The sequence below is a fragment of the Carassius carassius genome, chromosome 11, assembly GCF_963082965.1.
Source record: "Carassius carassius chromosome 11, fCarCar2.1, whole genome shotgun sequence".
NCBI lineage: Eukaryota > Metazoa > Chordata > Actinopteri > Cypriniformes > Cyprinidae > Carassius > Carassius carassius.
The window spans coordinates 30,822,847-30,847,124 of NC_081765.1; the positions used below are offsets into that span (position 1 = coordinate 30,822,847).

General features: G+C 36.2%; 1 protein-coding gene across 2 annotated transcripts in view; it reads right to left on the bottom strand.

The window, feature by feature from the left end:
• tns1b (tensin 1b) overlaps window positions 1-21,565 on the bottom strand; it is a 235,509-nt gene extending 213,944 nt beyond the window's left edge. The window contains exon 1 of one of the 2 annotated variants that reach the window (XM_059562497.1): window positions 21,141-21,565. In XM_059562497.1, the coding sequence (XP_059418480.1) occupies window positions 21,141-21,245 (105 nt within the window). In that variant the 5' untranslated portion in view covers window positions 21,246-21,565. The remainder of the gene's footprint in view (window positions 1-21,140) is intronic. The other variant, XM_059562504.1, reaches the window with a different exon arrangement.
• Window positions 21,566-24,278: the final 2,713 nt, after the last annotated feature.

The following is a 24,278-nucleotide window of genomic DNA, read 5'->3' on the forward strand; positions in this document are numbered from 1 at the left end:
AAGTTGTGATGATAAGTGAGTGTCAGTGATAAGTGCCGTTTTATTGTTTATTGACCTCGTGTTGAAGTGAGCGAGTCGCATAGTGCTACAGCACACATTCGCCGCGGGTTTTTGAGAGAGAACCTCTGGATAGCGTAGGTTACTATGGCCGATTCCACGGCAACCCGAAGTACGACGCAGCGAGCGCCTGCGGTTAGACCAAAGTGCAGTGACTCCAGCACCGGCAGTAGAGCGACTCTGACGAGAGCCTCTATGATTATAGCTAGGCCGGCGGAGGAGCTGCATGGAACGCAAAGTTTGTATGACGCTGATATCTGGACGGCCATGGTGTCCCAGGGACAAAAGATCAGAGAGAGAGTACCTCTGCATGGTGAAGTCCAGAAGTACGGTCCACTGCTTTACGCTGGTTCCTGATCAAATCAGATCGCAAATAATCCACGTGATCATATGAAGTCGCATGATAACATCCAAGAGTTGTTAAACAGCCATTGCACACGGAGAACTTGATGCAACTCCAGTGACTCGTTTGATCTCACACGGAGACAGCAGCAACAGGGAGAGACAGTGCAGGTGAATCACGGCAACCAGATGTGAGCAGCAGCAGATAGACCAGGGGGAACACTTTAAAATGCTGGCTCAGTAAAGGTAAATATATGGAAATCCAGCAGCAGGTTAAGACTCAGAAGAGTTTAAAATTATTCAGAAGAGTTTAAAATTAATTAAAATAATAAACAACTAAAATACGGCAGGAGAAGTGGCAGCCAAACGTGCGCCAACGTCCTCTCCGAAACCGGAAGCCACTCCGGTAAGTGCTAGGTTAGCAGTAATGAGGAAATGGTCTGAGGTGTGCAGTGGAGCAACTGAAGAGTTGTCCACAGAGCAACAGCGCGTGTAGATGAGGTCCAGTTGGTTGCCTGATTTGTGAGTCACTGTAGTAGACACTAGCTTGAGATCAAATGAGGAGAGCAGAGTTTTGAAGTCAGCAGCCTGGGACTTATCTAGGTGGATGTTGAAGTCACCAAGCAGTACTAGAGGAGTACCATCTTCAGGAAAGTTTGATAGCAGCACATCCAACTCCTCCAAGAATTTTCCCAATTGACCTGAGGGACGATAAATGACCACAAAGGTGATGGCTGAAGATCAAATTTCCATTCTTTTGATATAAGGAGACCCGTACCTCCACCCCTCCCAGTGGTACGTGGAGTTTGGGAACAAGTGAAATTAGTGGAGAGGGCTGCAGGGGTGGCAGTATCTTCAGGTTTGATCCAAGTCTCTGTCAGTGCCATGAGGTTTCAGCACGTATTTACCAGGGTAAGACACACACAATTTAAACCAAAAACTTTCCTAACAATGACGATCACACAGTAGTCTAATGAGAAAACGACACAAAACACTCACAACTGCTGTCCTTCTTTGTTGCTCGACTGTTTCTGTCTAATAAAATATATATAAAATAAAAAAAGAATAAGAAATAAAATACTGCTGCAAAGTTCTCCACTAAATAAAATACTCTCAGTCTCAAACCAATATCATATAATAAAATATAATGAAAAATATTAATAAATAACTATGATTACAGTGCAGCATTACCAATCCCAGCTTGTAGACCTGCTCATATTTAAAAAATATATATAACTTTTCCAAAGTGTAAAGTGCAGCGTCAACAGTTTCAGTTTTTAGACCTGCTCAGATTTCGTTATTGCGTTTGCCCGATTAAGAGCAAAGGTCTGTTTAAATGCCGACGGGAGCTGCGTTTGAATTACAATCGTTTTTTACCTAGTTGTTGTGATGTTCACACTCGCGTGATGCCTTTTGAAAACCTAAGGCCGGTGACACACTGGCATATTGCACCCGTCAAACATCGTCTATTTTGCCGTCAATACTGTTGACGGTGTCCTTTACCAGTAGGCTTTATATTTATGCTCAATATGAAGTATAGATATTGTTGTCGTGAAGATAAGATCCTGGTCTGTCGGCGGCCTCCCTCGATGTCACCTACAGTAGCAGCAGCACGCCAGGGCCGCGTCAGACACAGAAAACGTGAAGCAGCCATCAGGCAACTGACACGCAACCACGCAGCCAGTGTGTCACTGGCATTAGAATCAGCTTTAGGGCGGGATTTGCACTTAACGCGGAGACTTCCGCTACTTAATATGTTCGTTTGGAGACACGAAAATGTACCTATGTTCCGCACACAAAATATTGCATTCGGTCATTCGGTACACACGTGCACCGTACTGAAAGCCCTGTACCGAAACGGTCCGGTACGAATACACGTACCGTTACACCCCTAGTGAACACTGATAGCACTTGTCAGCAGATTCGACCTTCATCACACAATAAATATCCTACAGATCTTACATGAAATGATAGGAGGGTCAGTATCAGCCAAACAAGGTAAGGAAATGAAACGATCATTCATTAGCCTTGATATTTAAAGTCTCAGATAAAATAAAATAAAATAAACCCCACAAGAGCCAACTTGTAAAATGTCTGGATGCCAATAAATAAAAACAAACCAACAGATTCAAGGGGAAAAAATCTGAAATTCTGTTTCATAAAATAGAAAGAAAGATAAATTCTCTTGACAAAGTACACAGTATGCCTTTTCTGTCTGTATTATGCTTTTGTTTATTCATATTCAGCCAATGTAGTAGATGTACTTTTACTGCTGAATTAAAAGGCCTTTACACACCAGCTTTTGGCTGTTGACTTGATTGTGCATTAGATTCATATAGTCTGATAAGCTCTTATCACTCACAGAAGTGTTGGATCAAATGCACACAGGTGTAAAACACACCTGAATATGTGCCATAAAACAACACAAACAATCTGGCTGGCTGGCCGGCATCAACAGCCGTGCACATGTCTGCATCAAAACAAATACTTTTAGCACAGATCATATGTTCATCATCTTCAGATGGCCCATGTTATAGAAAACATAAGGTATGAGCTCACAATGAGCACAAGAACATACATCTGTGTTCTGATGCATCAGAAATCAATTGAGAGAATACTGCACACATTTACTCCTAGGCAGCAACAGTGGTCCACCAATATATATATAGACATGCCATCTTAAATAAATAAATGTGGCTCCAAATATTAACATATATTTCTTAAAAATCATTACATTTTCTAGTTTTTCCAGTTTCAAATGTTTTATTTATAATATAAAAATTATATATTACAAATATTTAATTAATACTTAATATTGGTTACTATATATTAATTTTAATATTAAATAATAAGTACTGTATGTGATACAGTACAACAGCCAATGTACAATTACAAAAATAGTGTGAGGATAGATGAAGGGTCATTTTTCTGTACTCAAGTTGACAAAATGATCAGAATGACCATCACAGAGCCACAATCACACAAGCATGCAGCCAATACAGAACAAACGTGTGATCTATCTTATGCCGTGCACTCATCAGCCTATTTTGAGTTCCTGAAGGCACATAATTACACAGACTTAGAGATGTGCTTCAACTCACAACTGACCAATGAACAATGCATTGCTTTGTGCATGTAAATGTGAGAGATCCTCACAAGCTTAGAGCGATCAGAGAATACAGACGCTCCAGATCCCATTACATACAGAGCAGCATGTTCAGACTATAAATAGAGATCACGATAACACAATTAATTACAGAGGTGTGGCACACTTGTGCTTTCCTTCTGCACTGCATGAAACTTTTTGACAAAACATTGTGACAAACATTCTATTACCACAAAAATATAAAAAATAAATATGAAAAAAATATATATGCATAAATACAAAATATTCAAATTAATATAAATATATGTATATACAATTAATATAACAAATATATAATGCATAAAATATAATATAAAAATATTAACTTAATGAACTGCTTTCAGTGTTGTTCATCTAGAAATGAAGTTGAGCAATTTAGGTTTGTGAAAGTTAAAATTGTGTCATTACTGACTTAAAAAAACATTATTAACATTATAAAAATCAATATAAAAATATATAAAAACAAATATTAATTTACACACAGTACATAAATACAATATAATACAAATAAATACTGAATGAATTTTAAAAATATAAACTTAACTGCAACATAATTTTAGTGTTGCTCATCCAGAAATGAAAAAAGTTGTGTACATTAACATTATATATATATATAAGTGCTGTCAACGTTAACGCGTTAACGCATGCGATTAATTTTTGTCTGGTTTAACGTGTCAAAATATTTAACGCAATTAACGCAGCATCCGTATTTTCTGCCATTCGTTGGCTAGTTTTATATTATATGATCACGCTCTTATTCATTTAAATGCTTTTAAACATTTCAAGCGCGGCAAGACAAAAGAGAATGCGCTGTCTGTGAATGCCCTTATGTGACACATACACACGTACACATAGGGCTGTCGCGATAACCGCAAAATTGTAATACCGCGCTATTGACAAGCAAACCGCAGAGGAAAGATAGCAACCGCAGAAACCGCGGCAACCGCAGTGTTAAGGTTTTTTTTTTTTTTTTTTTTTTTTTATGAGGCTGTGGCCTTATTCTTTTTTTTTTCAATTTGTCACTGTGCATTCAATGTTAAATAAATTATATTAATGATACAATATGGTCACGACTGTAATTTTCTCGTGAGCCGTTGTAGCTTTATGGTGCTTCGTTAGTTTTGAATAGGCCGGCTGAAACGATGGGAGGCGCTCGATCTCGTCCCAAAACCTAATGTCACGTTGCCAGTTTGAGAACATTTTGGCTTTCAACCCAATGAAAAGGACGATCCAGCGAATATAGATGAGCCGATATCCAAAATGTGCTGCAAAAAAGGTTCCTGTGACACTGCAATACATCTAATTTGAGGTCATCAGGACATTCTAAAACGCTTAACGGGAAAAACGCTTAATGTGGTTTAATGTACCAATACAGTGATATTAACAGACCAAACTCACTAAACATCATATTAATAAAGTATATTATCTACAAAAAATCAGATGATCCCTGAATATGAATTCAGCGCGTTTAATAACACGTTAAGCCTTTTCCTCTCATAGAAAACCATCATCCCAGCTAGCATGTATAACCGGCCCGAGCGCGGCTGCCCCGCGGCGCCTGCTGCTTAGACTCGGCATCGGCGTGTGTTAACCGGGCCGGTGGTGGGCCGCAGCTCACTCTGGCACCTGCATTTTTGTTACGACTGTAAAGCACTGGGCCGATTCATGTTCACCGTTCTGGTAAACAGGCTCTGGCTGTATGAGCTGGACCACTTCTGGAAATGACTCTGCTTAGGTTCATTTTAATGTAGCAATAATTAACATTAAAATTATTTTAAAATTGACGTAAATTCCTGACCCATTCCTGATCTTATAGTTCGTTAATGAACTATATTTTGCGAATGTTTTGCGTATAATAATAATAGCCTAGTATTACAGATCATTCTTTAATAACCATAGCAAAAATATTTAGTTGTCATGAAGATACGTTTATGTATTTTAAACATGCACAGTGGTAACAGAAATAAAAAATGCCGACTAAAATATTTTTCTACCGGCCAACATTTAATACCCTGTGTTTACTTGGGTTAATAGGATGGGTAGCCTACATTTACAACGTCTTGTTCGTAACATTGAGTTTGCATTTCACAATACAATGCATTGACGGCTGTTTTAAACTCTGGGTGCTCGGCTCAGACACTTTTGCCAGCATGAAGCCGATTTCAACGGCAGCGAGCGTCAGATCGCATCGCTGGAGTGACGTACGCGGGTGAAATAAAACTTAACGCCTGACTTGGAATCCTCCCTTTTCGACCCAGCGCCATTGCGGGTAAGTCTTGTGTTCAATTTCATATATCAAATTTAACGCCGAGCAGAGTGTCAATTGAGTTCCTTTAACATTCTATATTATCTAGTTATACATTTTAAACTGTTGCTGATTATATGTTGATTATTATCGATCCGTTTAAACTTTGTTCATGGTCTTTGACATGCTTCCCTCCAGAAAAGGAATGAAATAATTTAGAATTAACCAACTTTTGTGATAGGTCTGAGTCTGACTGCAGCATGACAGTCTGAGGCCGGAAGTGAGCGCAGCAACGTTTCAAAGTTTAAAACAAAGTTATTATAAATATATTTTTAACTATTTTATTGAAAATATAATATATGTAAAATATTATAAAATATAAGAATTATGTTTTGTCCTATTAACAAAATACAGGCCTATACTGCAACAAATGTTAAGTTTTTTTAAAAGTTAAAATTATACTTGATCCATTTGTTTTAGTCAAATGATTAATGATATATTTTGAAACAAAGAACAAAGCTTGAGCGTTATTTGATTTAATTGAAAATATTTTTTAATACTCAAACCATTTTACAACTAATAATTTTTTTCTTAGACCATACACAATTATATGATAGACTGAAAACTGTGAAAAGTGAAAAAATAAAAACTCCATACAAATTGAGTTAATCCTGAGGCACCTTTCATCTCCTACCTACTAACTCCAAACCTACTCAAACTTATCCTGTGTGTTTGCATGTTTAATGGGATGCATTCATAGATAAATATTATAATAAAATATAAATACAGAAATATATAATTGGTTGTGTTTTGTTAGCTTACGTTTTAGTGTGGATTTATGTAACCTTTACATTAATGAAGATAATTTAATATTTTGTCTACTCTAAATCATGCAGAAAACCATCTAATTCCAAAGAGACTACAATTAAATATGTGTATCTGATGCTGTGTTCCAGGCAACCTGTAACCCGTGTTTTTCCAACACGGCTATGTGACGTCAGAGCTCGTAACTGGGAGTACATCGATCTAGTACGAGTTCACGGGTGGGAAGTCACAGGTTTGACTGCCGTTCCAGTGCTCCAACCAAAAATAAATAAATCTTACACTCCACTTGCACCAGCCCCCTGCATCCCATATCTTGGTGGTAGGCCTGTTACAATTGTTACAGTGGTTTAGATTAATATTTTATTAAGCATCTGTGTTAAACTAACACAACTGCCAATTGTACCTTTGTGACAGCTCTAGGTGATGGGAGTCAGCTAGCTGGTCAAGGCTTTTGGTCACCAGGCCATATTTCAGAGACCACAGTTGATCTCCCTTCTGATGGAAACAGCTCAGCAGCAGGTTCGTGGGCTTCTTCCCCGTCAGTGAATATCACAGCAGCGGCTAGTCCACCACCGTGGTCTCCAGTCTCAGTCTCCACTACCAACAGCCTGAGGGCTCCTACTGACACCCCAACTCATGCAGCAGCTGGCAGTAGTCGGTCATCAGGCCAAGATAGATATCAAGTAAGAAGGGCAAGAAAGCTATGCTAAAGCTCATGGAAATAAAAATTCACTTTATGTGTGTAATGAGATAAAAAAATTTTTGTTTTTTTCATAGAACACTCCACAAGAACATGACCCTCAAAACAGGTCTTCTCGGGAGGCTGTGCCTACAGGTAGGAATTTTACAAAGTGATCCATCTCGGTTTACTCTGACATATCTACGTACAATGTGTTGCTACTTTATCTGCTTTTTCATGTCTTACAGCAATTGCCAAGGAGATCCTCATCCAGCTTGATTCTATCAGAGAGCAGCAGTTGCTCATCCTGGTGCAGCTCCAAAAAATCACCAGCAGTCAAGCAGTTCCATACTTCATCCCGGATGCATTCATAGATAAATATTATAATAAAATATAAATACAGAAATATATAATTGGTTGTGTTTTGTTAGCTTACGTTTTAATGTGGATTTATGTAACCTTTACATTAATGAAGATAATTTAATATTTTGTCTACTCTAAATCATGCAGAAAACCATCTAATTCCAAAGAGACTACAATTAAATATGTGTATCTGATGCTGTGTTCCAGGCAACCTGTAACCCGTGTTTTTCCAACACGGCTATGTGACGTCAGAGCTCGTAACTGGGAGTACATCGATCTAGTACGAGTTCACGGGTGGGAAGTCACAGGTTTGACTGCCGTTCCAGTGCTCCAACCAAAAATAAATAAATCGGACCTGCCGAGGATCGGCCGAGTGTAGCTATAATCGGGCCGCGTCAAAACCGAGCGCTCGCAGAGCAATCGGACCTAGATTCATGCCGAGTTTCGGGTATTTTTGCCCTAATGGGGCCGCTGAAGGCCCGCGCCTTTTTTGCTAGCTGGGATAAGGCTTAACGTGTTATTAAACGACTTGCATTCATATTCAGGGATCATCTGTTTTTTTTTTTTGTACATTGTATACTACTTTATTAGTATAATGTTTAGTGAGTTTGGTTTTTAAAAATCACTGTCTTAGTACATTAAGCCACATTAAGCGTTTTCTTATAACGGTTTTCTATGGGAGGAAAAGGCTTAACGTGTTATTAAACGAGTTGCATTCATATTCAGGGCTCATCTGATTTTTTATAGATAGTATACTTTATTAGTATGATTTTTAGTGAGTTTGGTCTGTTAATATCACTGTCTTAAGCGTTTTCGAGTGTCCCCTGTCATCCAGCACAGCTGCCCCCTCAAGCATCAGATCGCGCAGCAACATCAAAAAGAACAGCTTCTCTTAAGCGCTTGAACTAACAATAAACATCCCAAAGTGCCAGTTTTGTCGATTATCCTCATAAGAGCAATTTTAAATGATTTATATAAAGTCTAAAATGAACAAAAAGAGTTGTGAGAGAATGAGGCGAGATCCATAGACAGTATATAAACGGTGAGATCCGCGTGTCTGTCTGCTCTTAAAGGGACAGCAGTCAATAAAGCTTTCTGTCAGTAAAGTTAAAGAACAAAGGGAACAGAGAAAATGACTCGCTGCTCTTGACTAAATAACTTTTGTAGCTTTAATAAGGATTAACTATTTAATTTATAGTTTATGCAGTGCAGACTGCATATAACTTTGATAACTTTATTAAATTTCTGTATATTTCCTAACTGTTAAGACAGGAAGGGCAGGAGTAAACATGACATTTATTATGGGTTTATGTTAGCATTGTTTTAAGTTTACTTAAATTAAAAACTGTTATATTTTTGAAGCCTAATAATAAATGTAAAAAGAAAAAAAGAAAAATCAGTAGCTGTATTAATATCAGTAATACTGGCCTTCATTCATAAAAAGATGTCATTTAAACAAGTATTTAATTTTAACTGTGAAATTATCACATTAAAAAATATATTAAAAACGTACAAAAACATTTCTTTTTTTATTGCGATTAATTGCGATTAATCACAGAAAAAATTTGTGATTAATCTAGTTAAAGTTTTTAATCGATTGACAGCACTAATATATATATATATATATATATATATATATATATATATATATATATATATATATATATATATATATATATATATATATATACACACACACACACATACAAATTAGTGGAAACATAAAAAGAAAAAAAAAATAGAAAAACATTACATAAATAAAAAACACCTACATGTGGAGGACGGCGACTTCCTTTACAACACTTTTTTTTTTTATTCGCACCTCTGATATGTATTTCAATGCGGTTTTTCTTAAAAAGTCAAATTTAGAGTTTTGGATGAGATTCTATGACTTATCCTAGATATTTTTCAGAATCAGGTTTAGCTTTGTTGCCAGGTATGTTTACACATACGAGGAATATGCATTTCAAATATTTCTCCACTAGGATTGGGAATTCCACTGTACATACTTCACTCTTTTACGTAATGTTGAATTCTGCAAGCCTATCCTTTAAAAACAGTTCGTGCAAGTCAACTTTAATTATCTGCCGTGGCTTGTTACAAAATTTGGCATGAAATGCAGAGGAAAAAAGTGGGGCTTTCTTCCTGTGCACATTCAGAGTAAATGCAGCATGTCAGACCAAGGGATATATTACAATCCATGAGGAAAACAACCCTCTCCTTGAGCTAAAAACACAGGAGACCAACCTGGATGGCCATGCCTATCTATTTACCTCATAACTCAACAGTCATCTCCTCTACAAAAACAAGAAGGATCCAGAATTGGGTGATTGCTAACATCAACAATGTGGCATAGTGGTCCAAATGAGAATGCTGCACTGTCTGTCTCCTCTCAGGCCTTTGAGAAGCCACAAAAGCAGAGGGGCAGGACATTGCCAAGTGCGATTGACAACTCCTTGCCAAGTATTAGAAAGCTGACAAGAAAATCCCTCTAGCAGGAAAGTGTCAAAAATCCAGCATAAAAGCCACATTCATCAATAAACAAATATAAAGAGCCAGACAGAAGCGATGGCATAGAATCTACAGTCTGTCCATCCTATGCAACCTTGCTTAGGCCAAAAGAGGTGTTTAAGTCAGTTAAGCCTTGTTATGCCCCACAAAGACAGCATGCAAGCAGAACTCTGGGAAAAAATACAGCTGCCCTTAACCCTAAATCTATCATGTTAACTGTCATTTCATCCTCAAAGCAATGCCTGCGCTGCATTAAAGTAGCTTTAAGTGACTGTATTAAAGTCTTTTGTACTCCATTATCTTCTGTTGACAGAGTCTTTGTGAAGGGCTTTCTGCATCAGTGGGTCTGTAATGTCCTGAAAGCCAGACTCTGGAAAAAAATATCTGACCATCCCATTCATGGGACTTCTGCTGCATGTAGTGCCTCGCAAACCACAGTTGGGATGGAATGTTTTAGGATGGTCAATTTAACATAATAATTTAATGCACAATTATATAAATAACATAAATATAAGGTGCAAAGTGCAAAGCAGGGCTCACAACAACTTTTTTAAAAGTTACTATGGTACCAAATAACTCTCATAATCAATGAAGCTGTCCATACATGTTATGATAAATTAATCGTACATCTGCACTGTGTTGCTTATGATGACGGAATTTGCTAGTTTCAGTCTGAACAAAACTCTAGGGTTTCAGCGATGACTAATCTGAACACGTCTCAGGTTGTCATCTTTATTCATGGGGCTTTTCTCACCAAATATTTGTTAAATGGTCAACCTATGTAATATGTGAATAAAATGTGTAATCACCTGACAACTCTGGACTTCTTTCTCCTGTGAATAAATCAATCATTTGTAAATCCCTTTCTCCGATTTCAATGGTCTGACAAGATTTTGACGTTAACTGACATAATTTTCTTCTGCTGAAGTCAAGCGTGAACATTGGGAAATTGGAAAAATGATATCCTTGATTTGCTCTCATTCACGCAGACTTTCAGCGAAGGAATGAAGTAATGTGAACTGTACAGTCCTTTGTGTCGCCATTTCACTGGACTTACAGCAGCTTAAACACCACTCTCATGTGTAACACTAGGACATGTATTTGTCATTCTGTATCTAAAAGTCAGCTAAACAGAGGAAATTACAGGGTAATTTAATGAAACACTATCAGATGCCCTTTATTATCTACTTTTGAATTTGCAACAAGCACTGCAAAACATGTTAAACACATTGAGGATGTGAACTATCATTTAAGAAATGCACTTTAAGAGAATCAGGTTTAGCTGGAATCCATTTAGCCTGCAAACTGAATATCGTTTCTCACTGGTTTGTGGTGTAAAATTTGTATTAAATATTTAAAGACTTTGTTTAAATGATATAAATACATATTAACTGAATTACGATGTACAAAAAAAAAATGACAGCATCTACATTTTTATTAGACAGACTGCTAAACAAATACAGTAAACTAATGTGTTGTCAGAATAAAAGTCCTGCCACAAATGCACACTTCAAAAGATCCACAAGCTGTATTTGCTTTAGTCTGTAAGGTTTGGCCTTAACAGTTTATTAAACCTACAAAAGTCTATTTTAAATAATTTTATTTACAAATTCAAAAAAGGTGCCTTAAAAGCCTGTGTAAGTATGCAGCTCACTATGTTTCATGTTCACAGAAATGTTTTTAATGAAAAGTGAGAGACAGTTTGACCCTAAACCCTTGCTCTTAATGTTAAATAAATATGAATGTGGGAGGACAGATAACCTCAGGTAAAACAGGTACACACAGACACAAAGATCAGCTGTGACAGGTCTACCAGGGGTCAGGTATAGTCCCTGAAGCACTGTTACTTTCATTAAAGCATGAAGGGAGCGGCGCAGAGGTCAGTGGCCCTCAGAGGCTCTGCACAGAGAACATACTGTTTTCTGCTGGCCAGCAGGACACTGGAATGTTGGGAGGGATTGTGGGTAACTTTCACTATGCCACATACCTTATCAAATAATTACAGAGTAGAGGCGGGAGGGGAAACGCTGCCGGCAGTCTGTCACACAGCAAAGAGGCAGCACTGTGTTGAACAGACCTGCGCTGCTGTCCCAACACACATGCACAGGAAGTGACACTTCGTTCAATGGAGTGATTAATTTATCATAACATGTATGGACAGCTTCATTGATTATGAGAGGAGTTATGAGTGACTTTATTCAGCACGGTCTTCTCTTCTGGGTTGTGAAATCAAGCACCTGATGGAATTTACCGCTAATTAGATAACCGGCTTTACTGACGAGATGCGCATTAATTATCGGACGATATTTTTTTAATGCTTAAAACTCATGTTCGAATCAACAGTGGCAAATTATTTAAATATCTAAAAGTAGGGCTGCTAAGATCACGATCCGATTGTTAACTGAGAAGATGCGCAAATAAACGCTGAAAATGAACGTGGATTTGCGCATCTTCTCAGTTAACAACAGCTCTGTGTAGTAACAGCTGCTCTATGTGAAATCACGCACCTGATGGAATTTACCGCTTTCCTTGCAAAGTTTGACCATACTACAGCGAGAATAAAAGTTACACCTTCTTTCTTTGCGTGAACATTTGGCCAGCGTTTTGCAAATCTTCCCACACAGTGACAAGGACATTACGGATTGTAACAATATGTTAGAATGAGCCGTTTTAGAAGGGGAAGGACGAGTCTTAACTTTTATAAAAAAATATCTCTTTGGATTTGAGACTTTAGTCTTTGCAACTTCACAGATCCTCTTTATGCACCAAGAGCTTGTAACACTCCAAAGAGAAAGGAAGAATTGACCCCTTTAAACTGATGTACTAAATAAAACTGAAATAAAAATGTATATAATATAATGCAGTGAGGTCATGTGACAACTATTAAGCAAAGAAACATTGCAAAAACCTATGATTTCACTTACTATTATCATACATCATTCACATTGAATTTACTTATGCATTATGAACATAGCCAGTGGCTAGGCAAACACCTTTTTCTTTTTTCTTCTTAAAGTTCATGTAGGGATTGTATTATGAATAAAAGCAGAATAAAGTTTGGAGAGGAACACAATAACACCATGCTTAATTCTGATTTAATCTAGAAAACACACAAACTGAATGAAACCCACAATTATTCAAATGATGGAATAAATTTCAGTTTGTTGGCTTGCCTCCTATCTTCTCCATTCTTTTTGCAACAGGCCCAGAAAACATTGTGACAATGGAAAGTTTGTGAACGGACAAGCAAATAATATTTTATATGGACCTCATTCAAACAGATACTGGACCAGAATCAAATCTGGCTTTCAGAAAGGCAATGCATAATATATGCTTCTCATTAGTAACTGACACTTAAACAAACAAACAGATTACACAGAAACAGAGCCAAAACACACCTGTCACTGAACACATGGTTCTGTTCTGCTTTAATCTTCAAAAAACATTTTCACATTATTCAAATACAGTTTGGCACAGTAATTCAGGAGAGCGTATGAGTGCATCTGAGAGAGAGCCAACATATAAAATATCATAACGAACATGACAAACATAAACAGGTCAGTGACCTTGATTTCCTTGAGGTTTATATTTGCTCTGTACACCCTGTCATGTATTGGGAAAGTGACTCATTGTTAAATGATTGTCCATCTCAAGACCCTACAAGCAATAAAAATACTTCTTTTTCCCCCTCATGCTAAGCCTGGCATTGTGCTGCATTTCTATTTCCTCTCAGTGCTAACAAGCGTGGCATTCTAGTCCACAAAGAAGACTCAAACCCAGTTGTTACACAACATGTGTTCTTCAGAACAACACTTCCAAATACTGAAGGGAGGCCCTTTCTTTCTGCCTCTCACTTCCTTCACAAAATCTACCATCCCTGAATCTGTAAAAAACAAGTCAATCCAACACAAGCTGTAGCACTTCAGGCAATACAAAAGCTTTAAGTTTCAACTATGATAAAACTGCATTAAATAGCAGCAAAGATAATCTAAATGTAAAATTGGGGATATAGGCATGAACAATTAAACACTAAATAATGATATTACCCCATAGAGATCTCGGGAAAAAGCAAGGTAGAAACATCAACCGTTAACATCAACTTTTTACAAGTCAAATTCTGTTCTCACATGCAAAATATAAATAAATAAAGCCTAAATTAAGTCAGAGTTTCCAGAGTCTGTCATTTGTGCTTTTCTCTACGGCAAATTTGAAAAAAAAAATGTTGAAGCTATGATCATAACAATTCAAATGTATCATATTTTTTGTACACCTCAGGACATTCTTTTACAAAAGTGCATCTGGGAGAGAGCCAACACATGAAATATCACAAACAATATGACAAACATAAACAGGTCAATGAGATGCTGACGGCAAATGAGAAAGTATTATAATGTTTGCCTTTCTATTACTAATAGGTCTAATATAAAAGCAATTGTTATAATACTTTCTGTATACATTAATTCCTTTGTTAAACCTTTCTATCTGATTATTAGACAGACTTCTATCCATATTAGACAGAACTGTTAATGACGACGACGAACAAGAGATAGAGTGTGAGCACTTTGCTGACGCTCTCAGCATCGTCAATATAAAAGGTGCATCGTCAAAATAAAAGTCCCGCCTCGAACCCATCAGCCAAGCAGAAAAACTTATCGGCCAATGCTCATATTTGAAAAATGCCAAATATCGGCCATGGCGATATATCAGTCGACCACTAGTCTTGATCCATCTATTTATCTATCTATCTATCTATGCATGTGTGGTGTAAAAAATATTAATAAGTAATAAAAATATTGTTAAATATTAGCACGTTAGCAGTTTTAACTCAAAAACTCTATGCTTCCTTCTCAAAAACAGACCAACATCTTTAACCAGTTTTTTAATTAGTGTAAGAGCAGGACTGTGACCCAAACCTTCTGAAAGAGGCCCAGAAATCCATCAGATACTAAGATCAATCACAAAGGCAATTAATCAGCCTGAGATCAAAGCCTGGCCACTTTCACCTACCATAACAAATCTTTAACAATCCCCTAGATTTGCCTCAGCTAGCAAAAACCGTACAGCAGGGGAACACTCTGACAGGTCGACTTTGATATGCTAAATCTACGTGTAGCTAGAGGCAAAGGGTCTAAAAATAAGAAAAGGCATTCATCTCGAGTAACAAACATGACCTTGACTACAAAAGTTAGAGATGAGAGCCAGAAAAAATAGGGGTGAGGCATTACTGAAGATTACTTTTTTAACCAGCACATGTTCATACACCTGACTGGTCATGTTTTTCACTCAGGATCATTTTGTGTCCCACACAATCGCTCTGTGATGGCACAAAAGCCCAGACAGCCGTATGTGGATTGTTGGGGAGACAATCCACATACATTTGAAACTTCAACCCTTTTGAAGTTTCATGCTGCAGTCAGACAGGAAAACTGTGAGCAAGTCCAACATTTGAATTGATTTATTTCAACAATAATCATAAACTTATACAATCATGCCAGAGGCAGTTCATATACATTGAATACAATTTGTTGAGTATAAAATACACAAAAAAGCCTCGGACTTAATTGAGCTGAATACCTGACAGGAGGGAATGTGTTTCAGCTGGGTGCTGACAGAACATCCAGAATATCCCAGTGGGATGGGAATGGGTATAAAAACAACACTTGCCAACCGTCATCTGAACTCTCTGAAAACATGTGCCAGTTTCAAAACGAGGCATAATGAAAGGAATAAAACTGAAAATTATCTCATTTCGTTCTAAACTTGATGAATCCTCAAGCAGGTCTTTTCCATACCGTTTCAAGACCAAAATCTTAACACAAACACCACTCACTGTATGACTTCTAAAGTCATCCAAAAATGAAAATTGTGTTATCATTTACTTATCAGTTGTTCCAAACCTTTATGAGGTTTCTTTACTCTGTTGAACACAAAAGAAGATATTTTGAGGAGTGTGGGTAACCAAACAGTTTCTGGTATCCATTGCCTTAACATACTGCAGTATTTTGTTTTCCATAATATGGACGTCCATGGCTACCAGCAACACGTTGGTTAGCAACATTATTCAAAATATCTGTTCAAGTTGTCAAAATGACGACAATTTTCATTTTTGGCTGAACTATCCATTTAAGAAATCTAGGAATTAAGCCTGGGAAAATAATAATAATTATTAAAATGTAATAATAAACACTGTTATTCTGTAGTTAAAATTATTCTTAGAAATCTGTCAATTGTAACTATGGTGTAATTTCGGTTGAAAAAAAAAGGAAGCATTGGACAAATTCATGTTTCTTTTTTGCTTTTTCACTTGCTGCCAAAAGAATGATTTTTTTTAATGCTACTGCAACAAAATAAAGAGATAAAGATGTGTGCATTTAATCTTGAAAAAATAAAACCATGCCAGTTTCGAATGACATGAAGGTGAGAAAATAATGATAAAATTGTAATTTCTTTAAAACAACAAACAAAGTTGTAGTCTGTTTTTTTTTTGGTTTTTTTATCAGTCCAACTGGGTTGCTGAATGTGTTACTGAAACCCAGAAGCGAGTTTGAATTTTAGCATTTTATTTTAGAATTCTGTCATCCTGAAGTCAATGTGTTTTTGGTTAAATGCCTGCTTGGGCACATATAAACGATTTTGTCTTTCCAAGTTAGAATTAGAATTTCAAGTTCAAACTTTCCAACTAGATTTTAAATGAAATTGAAAGTGTTGTTGGAAACTTACTGATGGTGAAAGTCATTTATATCTGACTTCAGAATTTTATTTCTATCAACTGTATTTAGGCATCAAATTAAAAAAAGATTAAAACTGTTGCTATTTATTTTCTGCAATAATCCAAAAGCCAATGGAAAAATACAAATTGCTTTTGCTAAAGGTGATGAACATCCAGGTTGGCCTACAAAACTTTCTACTGCAGACAGTGTTGGAAACTTGTTTGAAAATTCACATTTCTGCAATTCTGCTCAACGCCTCTTTAACACAGAAAAGAAAAAAAATGCATGTCTCCAGGCGTAAACTCTTGCAGACAGGAAACACATTAAGACATCAAAGATGTTTAGATGCAAAAACCGGAATAAGATATTTCCCAGAAGTGTTTGGCATTTATTTCCTGCTAATGCAAGCAGACAGACAGTATGCTGATTAGCCAAGAGTAAGCATCTTTCCATTACCCCAAAACAGCCCAGAGATTTATCAAACTCAAATCAAATCACAACACACAAAAACCCAAATTTTTGCCCTGACAAGTTTGAAAGGGAAGTTATAGGCGTGACTTGCAGTGTCTCATTAAGGGAACAGTGCTCTATTACTAAGTCTAAAGTAGGTTAAGTGCCCATGCTGTGCTCTTAGAAGTGGTCTGATAAACAAGCACCCACAGTTTCTCCTATAGATCTACCTGGTGAAAGTAAATTTAGTCTGTCACTCCCCTGCAAATCCCTGGAATTTCCACAGGCCCTTCTCTTGACAGCCTCCCCACCCCTCTCTAATCCCACCTCACCATGTCTGTGTGATTTATTCCCACTGGAGGGATGAAAGGAAGTTTAAGAGTGTGCTTGGAAGATTTGGGCACTGATAGTTAGGAACAGAAGAGAGACCGAAGTGAATTGTGATTTACGTCAACAGTCAAACAAATCTCAATTTCTTGCTATCTAAATTTTCCTTCATCTCTACAAACATTGTGATGTTATCAAAAGTCATGCTGACTCCAATGTTCATTCAATCCATTTTGGTTGAAAAGTAATGGATGCAATAGGCATCAGCTTCACCTACTGGCAAAAACTGGAAGGTATTTTAAGGCTACTGCAATAAAATAATTAGCAAATTATGTACATTAGGTCTGCAAAAGCCAGTTTTAATCTATGAATCCCTCTTGCAATCTATTACACATTAAACATTTAAGGCAGATATTTTTTTGTTCTTCTCATGCAACTTATTGCACATTGTTTAGCATTTTAAATGTGCATGCATCTACAATGCATTGATTTTTCCCCAGGGAATATCGATCGTATCTTATCCAAATGTTCATGGACAAAAATATTATGGCATGAACAAGGATAATTAAATGTTCTTAATCTATTTGCATTCTTATAAGAATTTAAACCTGCGGTAGCATAGATCTCTAGTCGCACTAAAAATATGTATTAACCTTCTAAAAATAAATGCACATTCCTCTCATGTATTGAACACCACAGTTTCATCTTCACATCAAAATAATGCAACATGGATGTTAATGGAATAATTCACCCAAAAATAAGTTAAAATTGTTATTAACTACTCACTTTTATGCAAAAGCAGCACATGCATAAAGTCTAGAACAAAATATTTTGCAAAGAGATGACTGTATGTTTCTAATGTAATAGAGCAGTTTTTTGGTAAAGTAGTCTACTACAAACAAACCATGTTAATACAAATATATTGATTAAAAGTCATATTTGAATCTTTGATGTTTTAACCCAACCTAAATTTAGAATTTTTTTTGGAATTGGTGGAAAACAGAACCTCAAACCTTATTATTATAGCAGAAATTATCAGATTTATGCATATCAACTGTTAAAATTAATTTTTTTAAAGTTGTAAATAAAACATAGATTATTGGAGTATGTTTTACAATAAAATACTATTTCAGTCTTTCTACTTTTCAAAATTTTACATCTAATTTAATGGGTTACAATATGTTTGTTATTATTTGTAAAAATTTACTGGCGATTCCTGCATGAAAATTGTTCCATCATCATTTGTTTTTCAGTGAAGTAAATTAAATAATTTAGGTTGAGCTGCAGTAAAATTAGTCAGACCTTGATTTAAAGGGGGGATTGTGGATTACCAATTTAAGTAAATTTATTAAACTAATCCAACTGTTCACATTTTACAGTGCAGGTTTGGAATGACATGAGCAAATAGACAATTCAATTTTTGAAAATAAAAACTAATTCTATCTATTTATTAAACATTTGTGTCATAATATTGTGGTTGCCACCATATCATAAAAAGCAATAAACCAGCTTTACAAAAACATACAAATATAAGGGTAAACCAGATTTGTGGAACCCCATGTGAGACTGGTACCAAAACGAAAGATGACTATCAGGATACAGGCGCAACATTCCTCCACGAACGCTGGTGCCCTGGCTGAGAGGAAAGCAACAATGTGGGGCTTGTTGCCCCAGCCCTTCTGCCCCAAGTAACGCCCTGACTGACCTTCCAAATCTGACCCCACCACCCAGAGCAGACCACCCCATCAGAAGAGTCCCATGTACGATGTCTTTGAGCAGTGCTCACAGTGAACTTTTCCCTGTAATATAGCATGCAATTCAACAGACCCTGTGTTTGCATGTACAAAAATATTCCATTATTAATCAGAATTTGGCCTCTTTTGATTATGTAAACACATGAACTAGCTTTTGAGCATGTAAACATACTTTGCATGTAAATATGGTCAGTATGTATCAACAAGTAGCCAGCCTACATGATAGTCACCAGTGTCCGAAATCACTTTTTTTTATAATGTCATATACATTTCTCACTTTTAAAATATCTGGGGCATTTTTATCATTTTTGTTAGCTTATTCCCCCAAGTCCTGATTGATGTCTGACCCTGAAATCATGAATAATTTTTTTATATCATCCCAGACTATGTCCAAAGATGTAAAACATCTCTAAAATATCAAAGTATTTTGATTTATGTGATGACTAAAAAAATAGGTGCGTCCAAACTAATAACAACAAATAAATCAATAATCAAATAAATAAAATAAAAATAATAAAAAGAATTTGGTCAGTTTTGATTATGTAAGCATCACATGAACCAACAGCTTTTAAGCCCATTATACATACTTTTCAGAGTAATATTATGAACCATGAATATGCTGCACATATGAATGCATTCAGTTCGTGAAATAATTAAATAAAATAAAATAATTAAATAATAAACAACACAATTTAACAAAAGACCTAATCTATAAATAGGCAAGAATGCACAAATTTCTTGTCTGGATTCCATCCATAATTAAACTGTGCAATGATGCAACTCATTCATTGATCCAAATGTGAACAGAACAGTATTGTCTACGCTTAGTCTTGGGTTTGCCCTGATTTCTCACTGTCTGGTCGTGTAGGAGACTGTTTATTTTCCCTGTGAGGTCTGAACAGAAGATCTTGTTTTTCATACATAACAGTGTAGGCGGGGTTGTTGATACAATCTAACATCTGTCAACACATTAAACACACTACCAACCAAAAGATCAGACACACTTGACTGTCTTTTGACCTTTAAAGGTGTATGCTTAAATGCTTTAAAATGAGTTTTGTACATAAATATAAACTGCGCCTTTCCAAAGATGGAAAAGTTGGATCAGAATCAGATACTGAATAAAAAGCAGTCAACATGTAGCCAGCATACATGGTGGTCACCAGTGTCAGAAATGTATTAAGGACCAGTTTTTAAGTGAATAATGTCATCAATTTAAATCGTATAAAATAAATTAAGTCAAGTTAATTAAATGTTAAATAGTATTAGGTTATATTCATAAAACAAATAAGCATCAAATACATAATTAGCTTTATATAAAACAAAAACAAATTAAATAATGTTTATTGTGCTCCCATTTTTTTTTTAAATATCCGGGGCTTTTTCCCCCTCAGTTTTGGTGGCATTTCCCCATAACTTCTGCTTAATGTCACATCACTAAATACCGCTGAAATACCTCTAAAATATAAGACCGTTTTGATTTGTTTGGTCACGCCATAAAAAGCAAGTGTTTCCAATTTTTTAAATAGTTTTGACTGGCTGATTTATTTACCGACAAAAATGAATAAAAAGCAAAAATGTATAACATCTGCACCAATTATTCATCTTTCTGAGAGAGAGAGAAAAGTTAAACCGACGTCAAAATACTGTTATAGCGTCACTGTAAGTTCACAGCAACTTCAAGAACCTTCGAGGGACTAGATATTCCTGCATCAACCCATGTGCGTCCTACCTTTGATAAAAGCCTCTTTTCCTCTTTCTTTTTCTCCACATGCTGATCCAAAGGCATCAGCAGAAAATCGTCTTCACAGCAGATGAAGCTCACGGTGCATCCCATCCAGACAGGTTCAGGTCACCGTCCTCACGACCCATTCAACGCGAGCGTTCTCGTGATTAATGATTATTCCTTCTGAAGATCTTCGCGGCAGGTATGAGTTATATTCAAACACTCACGCGCATTTCAGTCCAAAAGTGATTCGACAGGAGTTATTCAATCAGCGTCGGCGTCTTCGCGCGCGATGTTCGCTTTGACCACAAAACTCCCATTTAGAATCACGCACCGAGGCAGTAGGAAGGACTGGAGAGTGAGGGGGAAAAGTTTGAAAACTGGGATGTGTAGCTCTCTCATGCCGCGCGCTACCTGCGCGCACACACTCCCTGAGCCTCAGGAAACGCAACTGTCGTTCAGTGTAAACACAGGCCGCTGCACTTGTGATGTGCGGTGCGTTTCATTGAGTAAAGAACTGGGCAGGTACAAAAGAGGATTTCAAGTCATTTGGGTTTAACACTATCTGTCTATTTACCTATTTAACTATAGATTCAAGTGACATTAAGCACTGGTAACAAATTACAGAAATACGAATTTACGCAACAAAAAAAAAAAAGTTTAATTATAACAATAAGAAGGAAAAGGTAAAAAAAAATCCAATGATTTGTTTTGTTACTTAAATATTAATTAAAAGTAAAATTAAACGTTAATTTCCACCTATCTATCTAGGCTTTATGAAGGCCATGTGACAGCTTGTTTTTATAGACTTTCCATAGTTGTCAATAGAGTTGTAAGCGGTAAGATCAAAGCAATATAATCAACACACGTAGTGACTGATCCGTCACTGATCCCGCCATTGTTTTCATTTACTGGCCTAAAATTAAAGGTTCAGAGGCTAGAATAACTTGGCTGGGAATTTTCAGTGTGCATTCCAACTTAATGTGCCATTTGTTTTGGGGTCATGCATGACCTTCACACCCTGAGATGCCAGCCAGAATACCTCGAACAAATGGTCAACACCTATTTATAAAAGACAGGATTTCTGGTTTAATTTTCTGTTAGGAATGAAATAATGAGCCAGTGCATACAATTTTGAATTCAAGGCACTACATTAAGCGTAGAAAGTTATTTTGGAGCACATTATTATTTTTCTTCTTCTTTTTGGAATAATGTGCACAGATGAATCATTCACAGTAAGACAGCAATGTGCATTCAGAAAGTAAATAAAGAGTTTTGATTTACCATTAATTGTAGGCAGTGTCTGAATTTAATTAAAACAAGAGAGTCTGTTTAGTATTTGAGAAGACATGAATATATTGAGCAAATGTGAATATTACATTTTAACCAATATTTAGCTAGAACGTTCACACAAAATGGATTTAGAAGAGCGCAGCCTTGTCTGATTTAATGAAAGACTTGTCTGTTGTTTATAGGATAGCAGACAGCTTGGTCTCTAGTGGTCAAAAAGACAAACAGTGTCATGATTAAAAATGTTTGCTCCTGGTTTGCTTTTACCAGCAGAAAATGCACTTTTTTAATTACACTTAATGGACGATTTAAATCCCGGAATCAAATAAATCACAGATTCAGCCAGCAAAGTGGACCATGTAAAAGCTTTTGGCCATAAAATGCATGTGAGTGGAAACTCGATTTATTCCTAGCAGCTTTAGTTATTGAGTTTGTGCTGTTGTATAAGACCTCACTTGCTCAGGCTGAATGGTTGAATTGCATGGACTGATAAGGAATAGTTTAAATAATGGCTTCCTTCCTCAAGAAATTGCATTGTATTTTGTCATCATATTTTTTTTTTTTGAAAAATCTGAAGTGGGAGCTTTCTTTTTAAACTGTGGCAACAAAATGGAAATATTGTGTCAAAGTAATGAAATAATACAAAACAGGTTCTTGTTCGTTGAGTTAAAAATATTAAAGATTCAGTGAGTGAGTCATTAGACTGATTCACACTGTAAAAACTTTGAGTTTGAGATCAGTTCCGGTGTTTTGCTAAAATCATTCATCAAAAAGAATCATAAGAGCCATTTGTTTGTGAATTGGACTGCACTGTTTGCTCTGTATGTAATTGAAATGAACATCATAAGAATTATTTGGCTATAGGTTTGTTTGTTTATTTGGTCTTCTTCTTTTATTCCTTGATTCCTAAACCTATAAAAATGTTTTTGATAAACGAGACATAATCAAAGCTGTCTTTTACTCTTAATTTTGACGGCATGAAATAACGCAAAACATTTTGAGTTAAACATATAAAAGATTCAGTTAGTGAGTGTCAATACACAGATTCACACTGTAAACAGTTTGAGACTGATTCAAATGTTTCATTGAATTAATTCATCAAAAAGAAAAAAAAAGGACTTTGTTTAAACCCTATATAATGCTTGTGTCAGATTTGTCAAAAGCATTTATTTTACTCTTTATTTTGAAAGCATGAAATAACAGAAAACTGGTTCTAGGCTCATTTTGAGTTGAAAGATTCAGTTTAAGTGAGTCTTTAGACTGATTCACAATACAAACACTTTGAGTTTGAGATTGATTCCAGCATTCCATTAAAATGATTAATCAAACAGAATATGTTCAACAGAACCATTTGTTTGTGAATCAGACTACCCTTGCTCTGTATGTTAATAAAAATAAACATCATTTTGAAAAAAAAAATGTTATGTGACATTTCTCAATATTGCTGTAGAAATCATAAGTGTAGCCATGACTGAAATTGAAAGCCTTTTAGTTTTGGGCAAGTGTGTAATATATCTGTGAGCACATGATGGGTTTTAATATCTGTGTGGATTGAAATAGAAGTGCAGATAACGGTTTGGAGAGGTTTTATCTTTGGAGCAAAGCCCAAACTTTATAAGTAGGTTTAGTGCTATGTCCTCTCAAGACCAAATTTACAGGACTAAAGTTTACCCATCCATCTGAAGCAAACCAGCCACACAAAGACATCACAAACAAGTCTTACACATGTACTGCTTTGAAATTAACAGTTCACCTGCTCACGTAAGCAAAAATCACAAATTGGGTTTTGTGGCTGTCTTTTAGCTTCAAGGTAGCTCAGGCTGAACACTAGTGCTTTGGTTTTTCTGCTGTTGC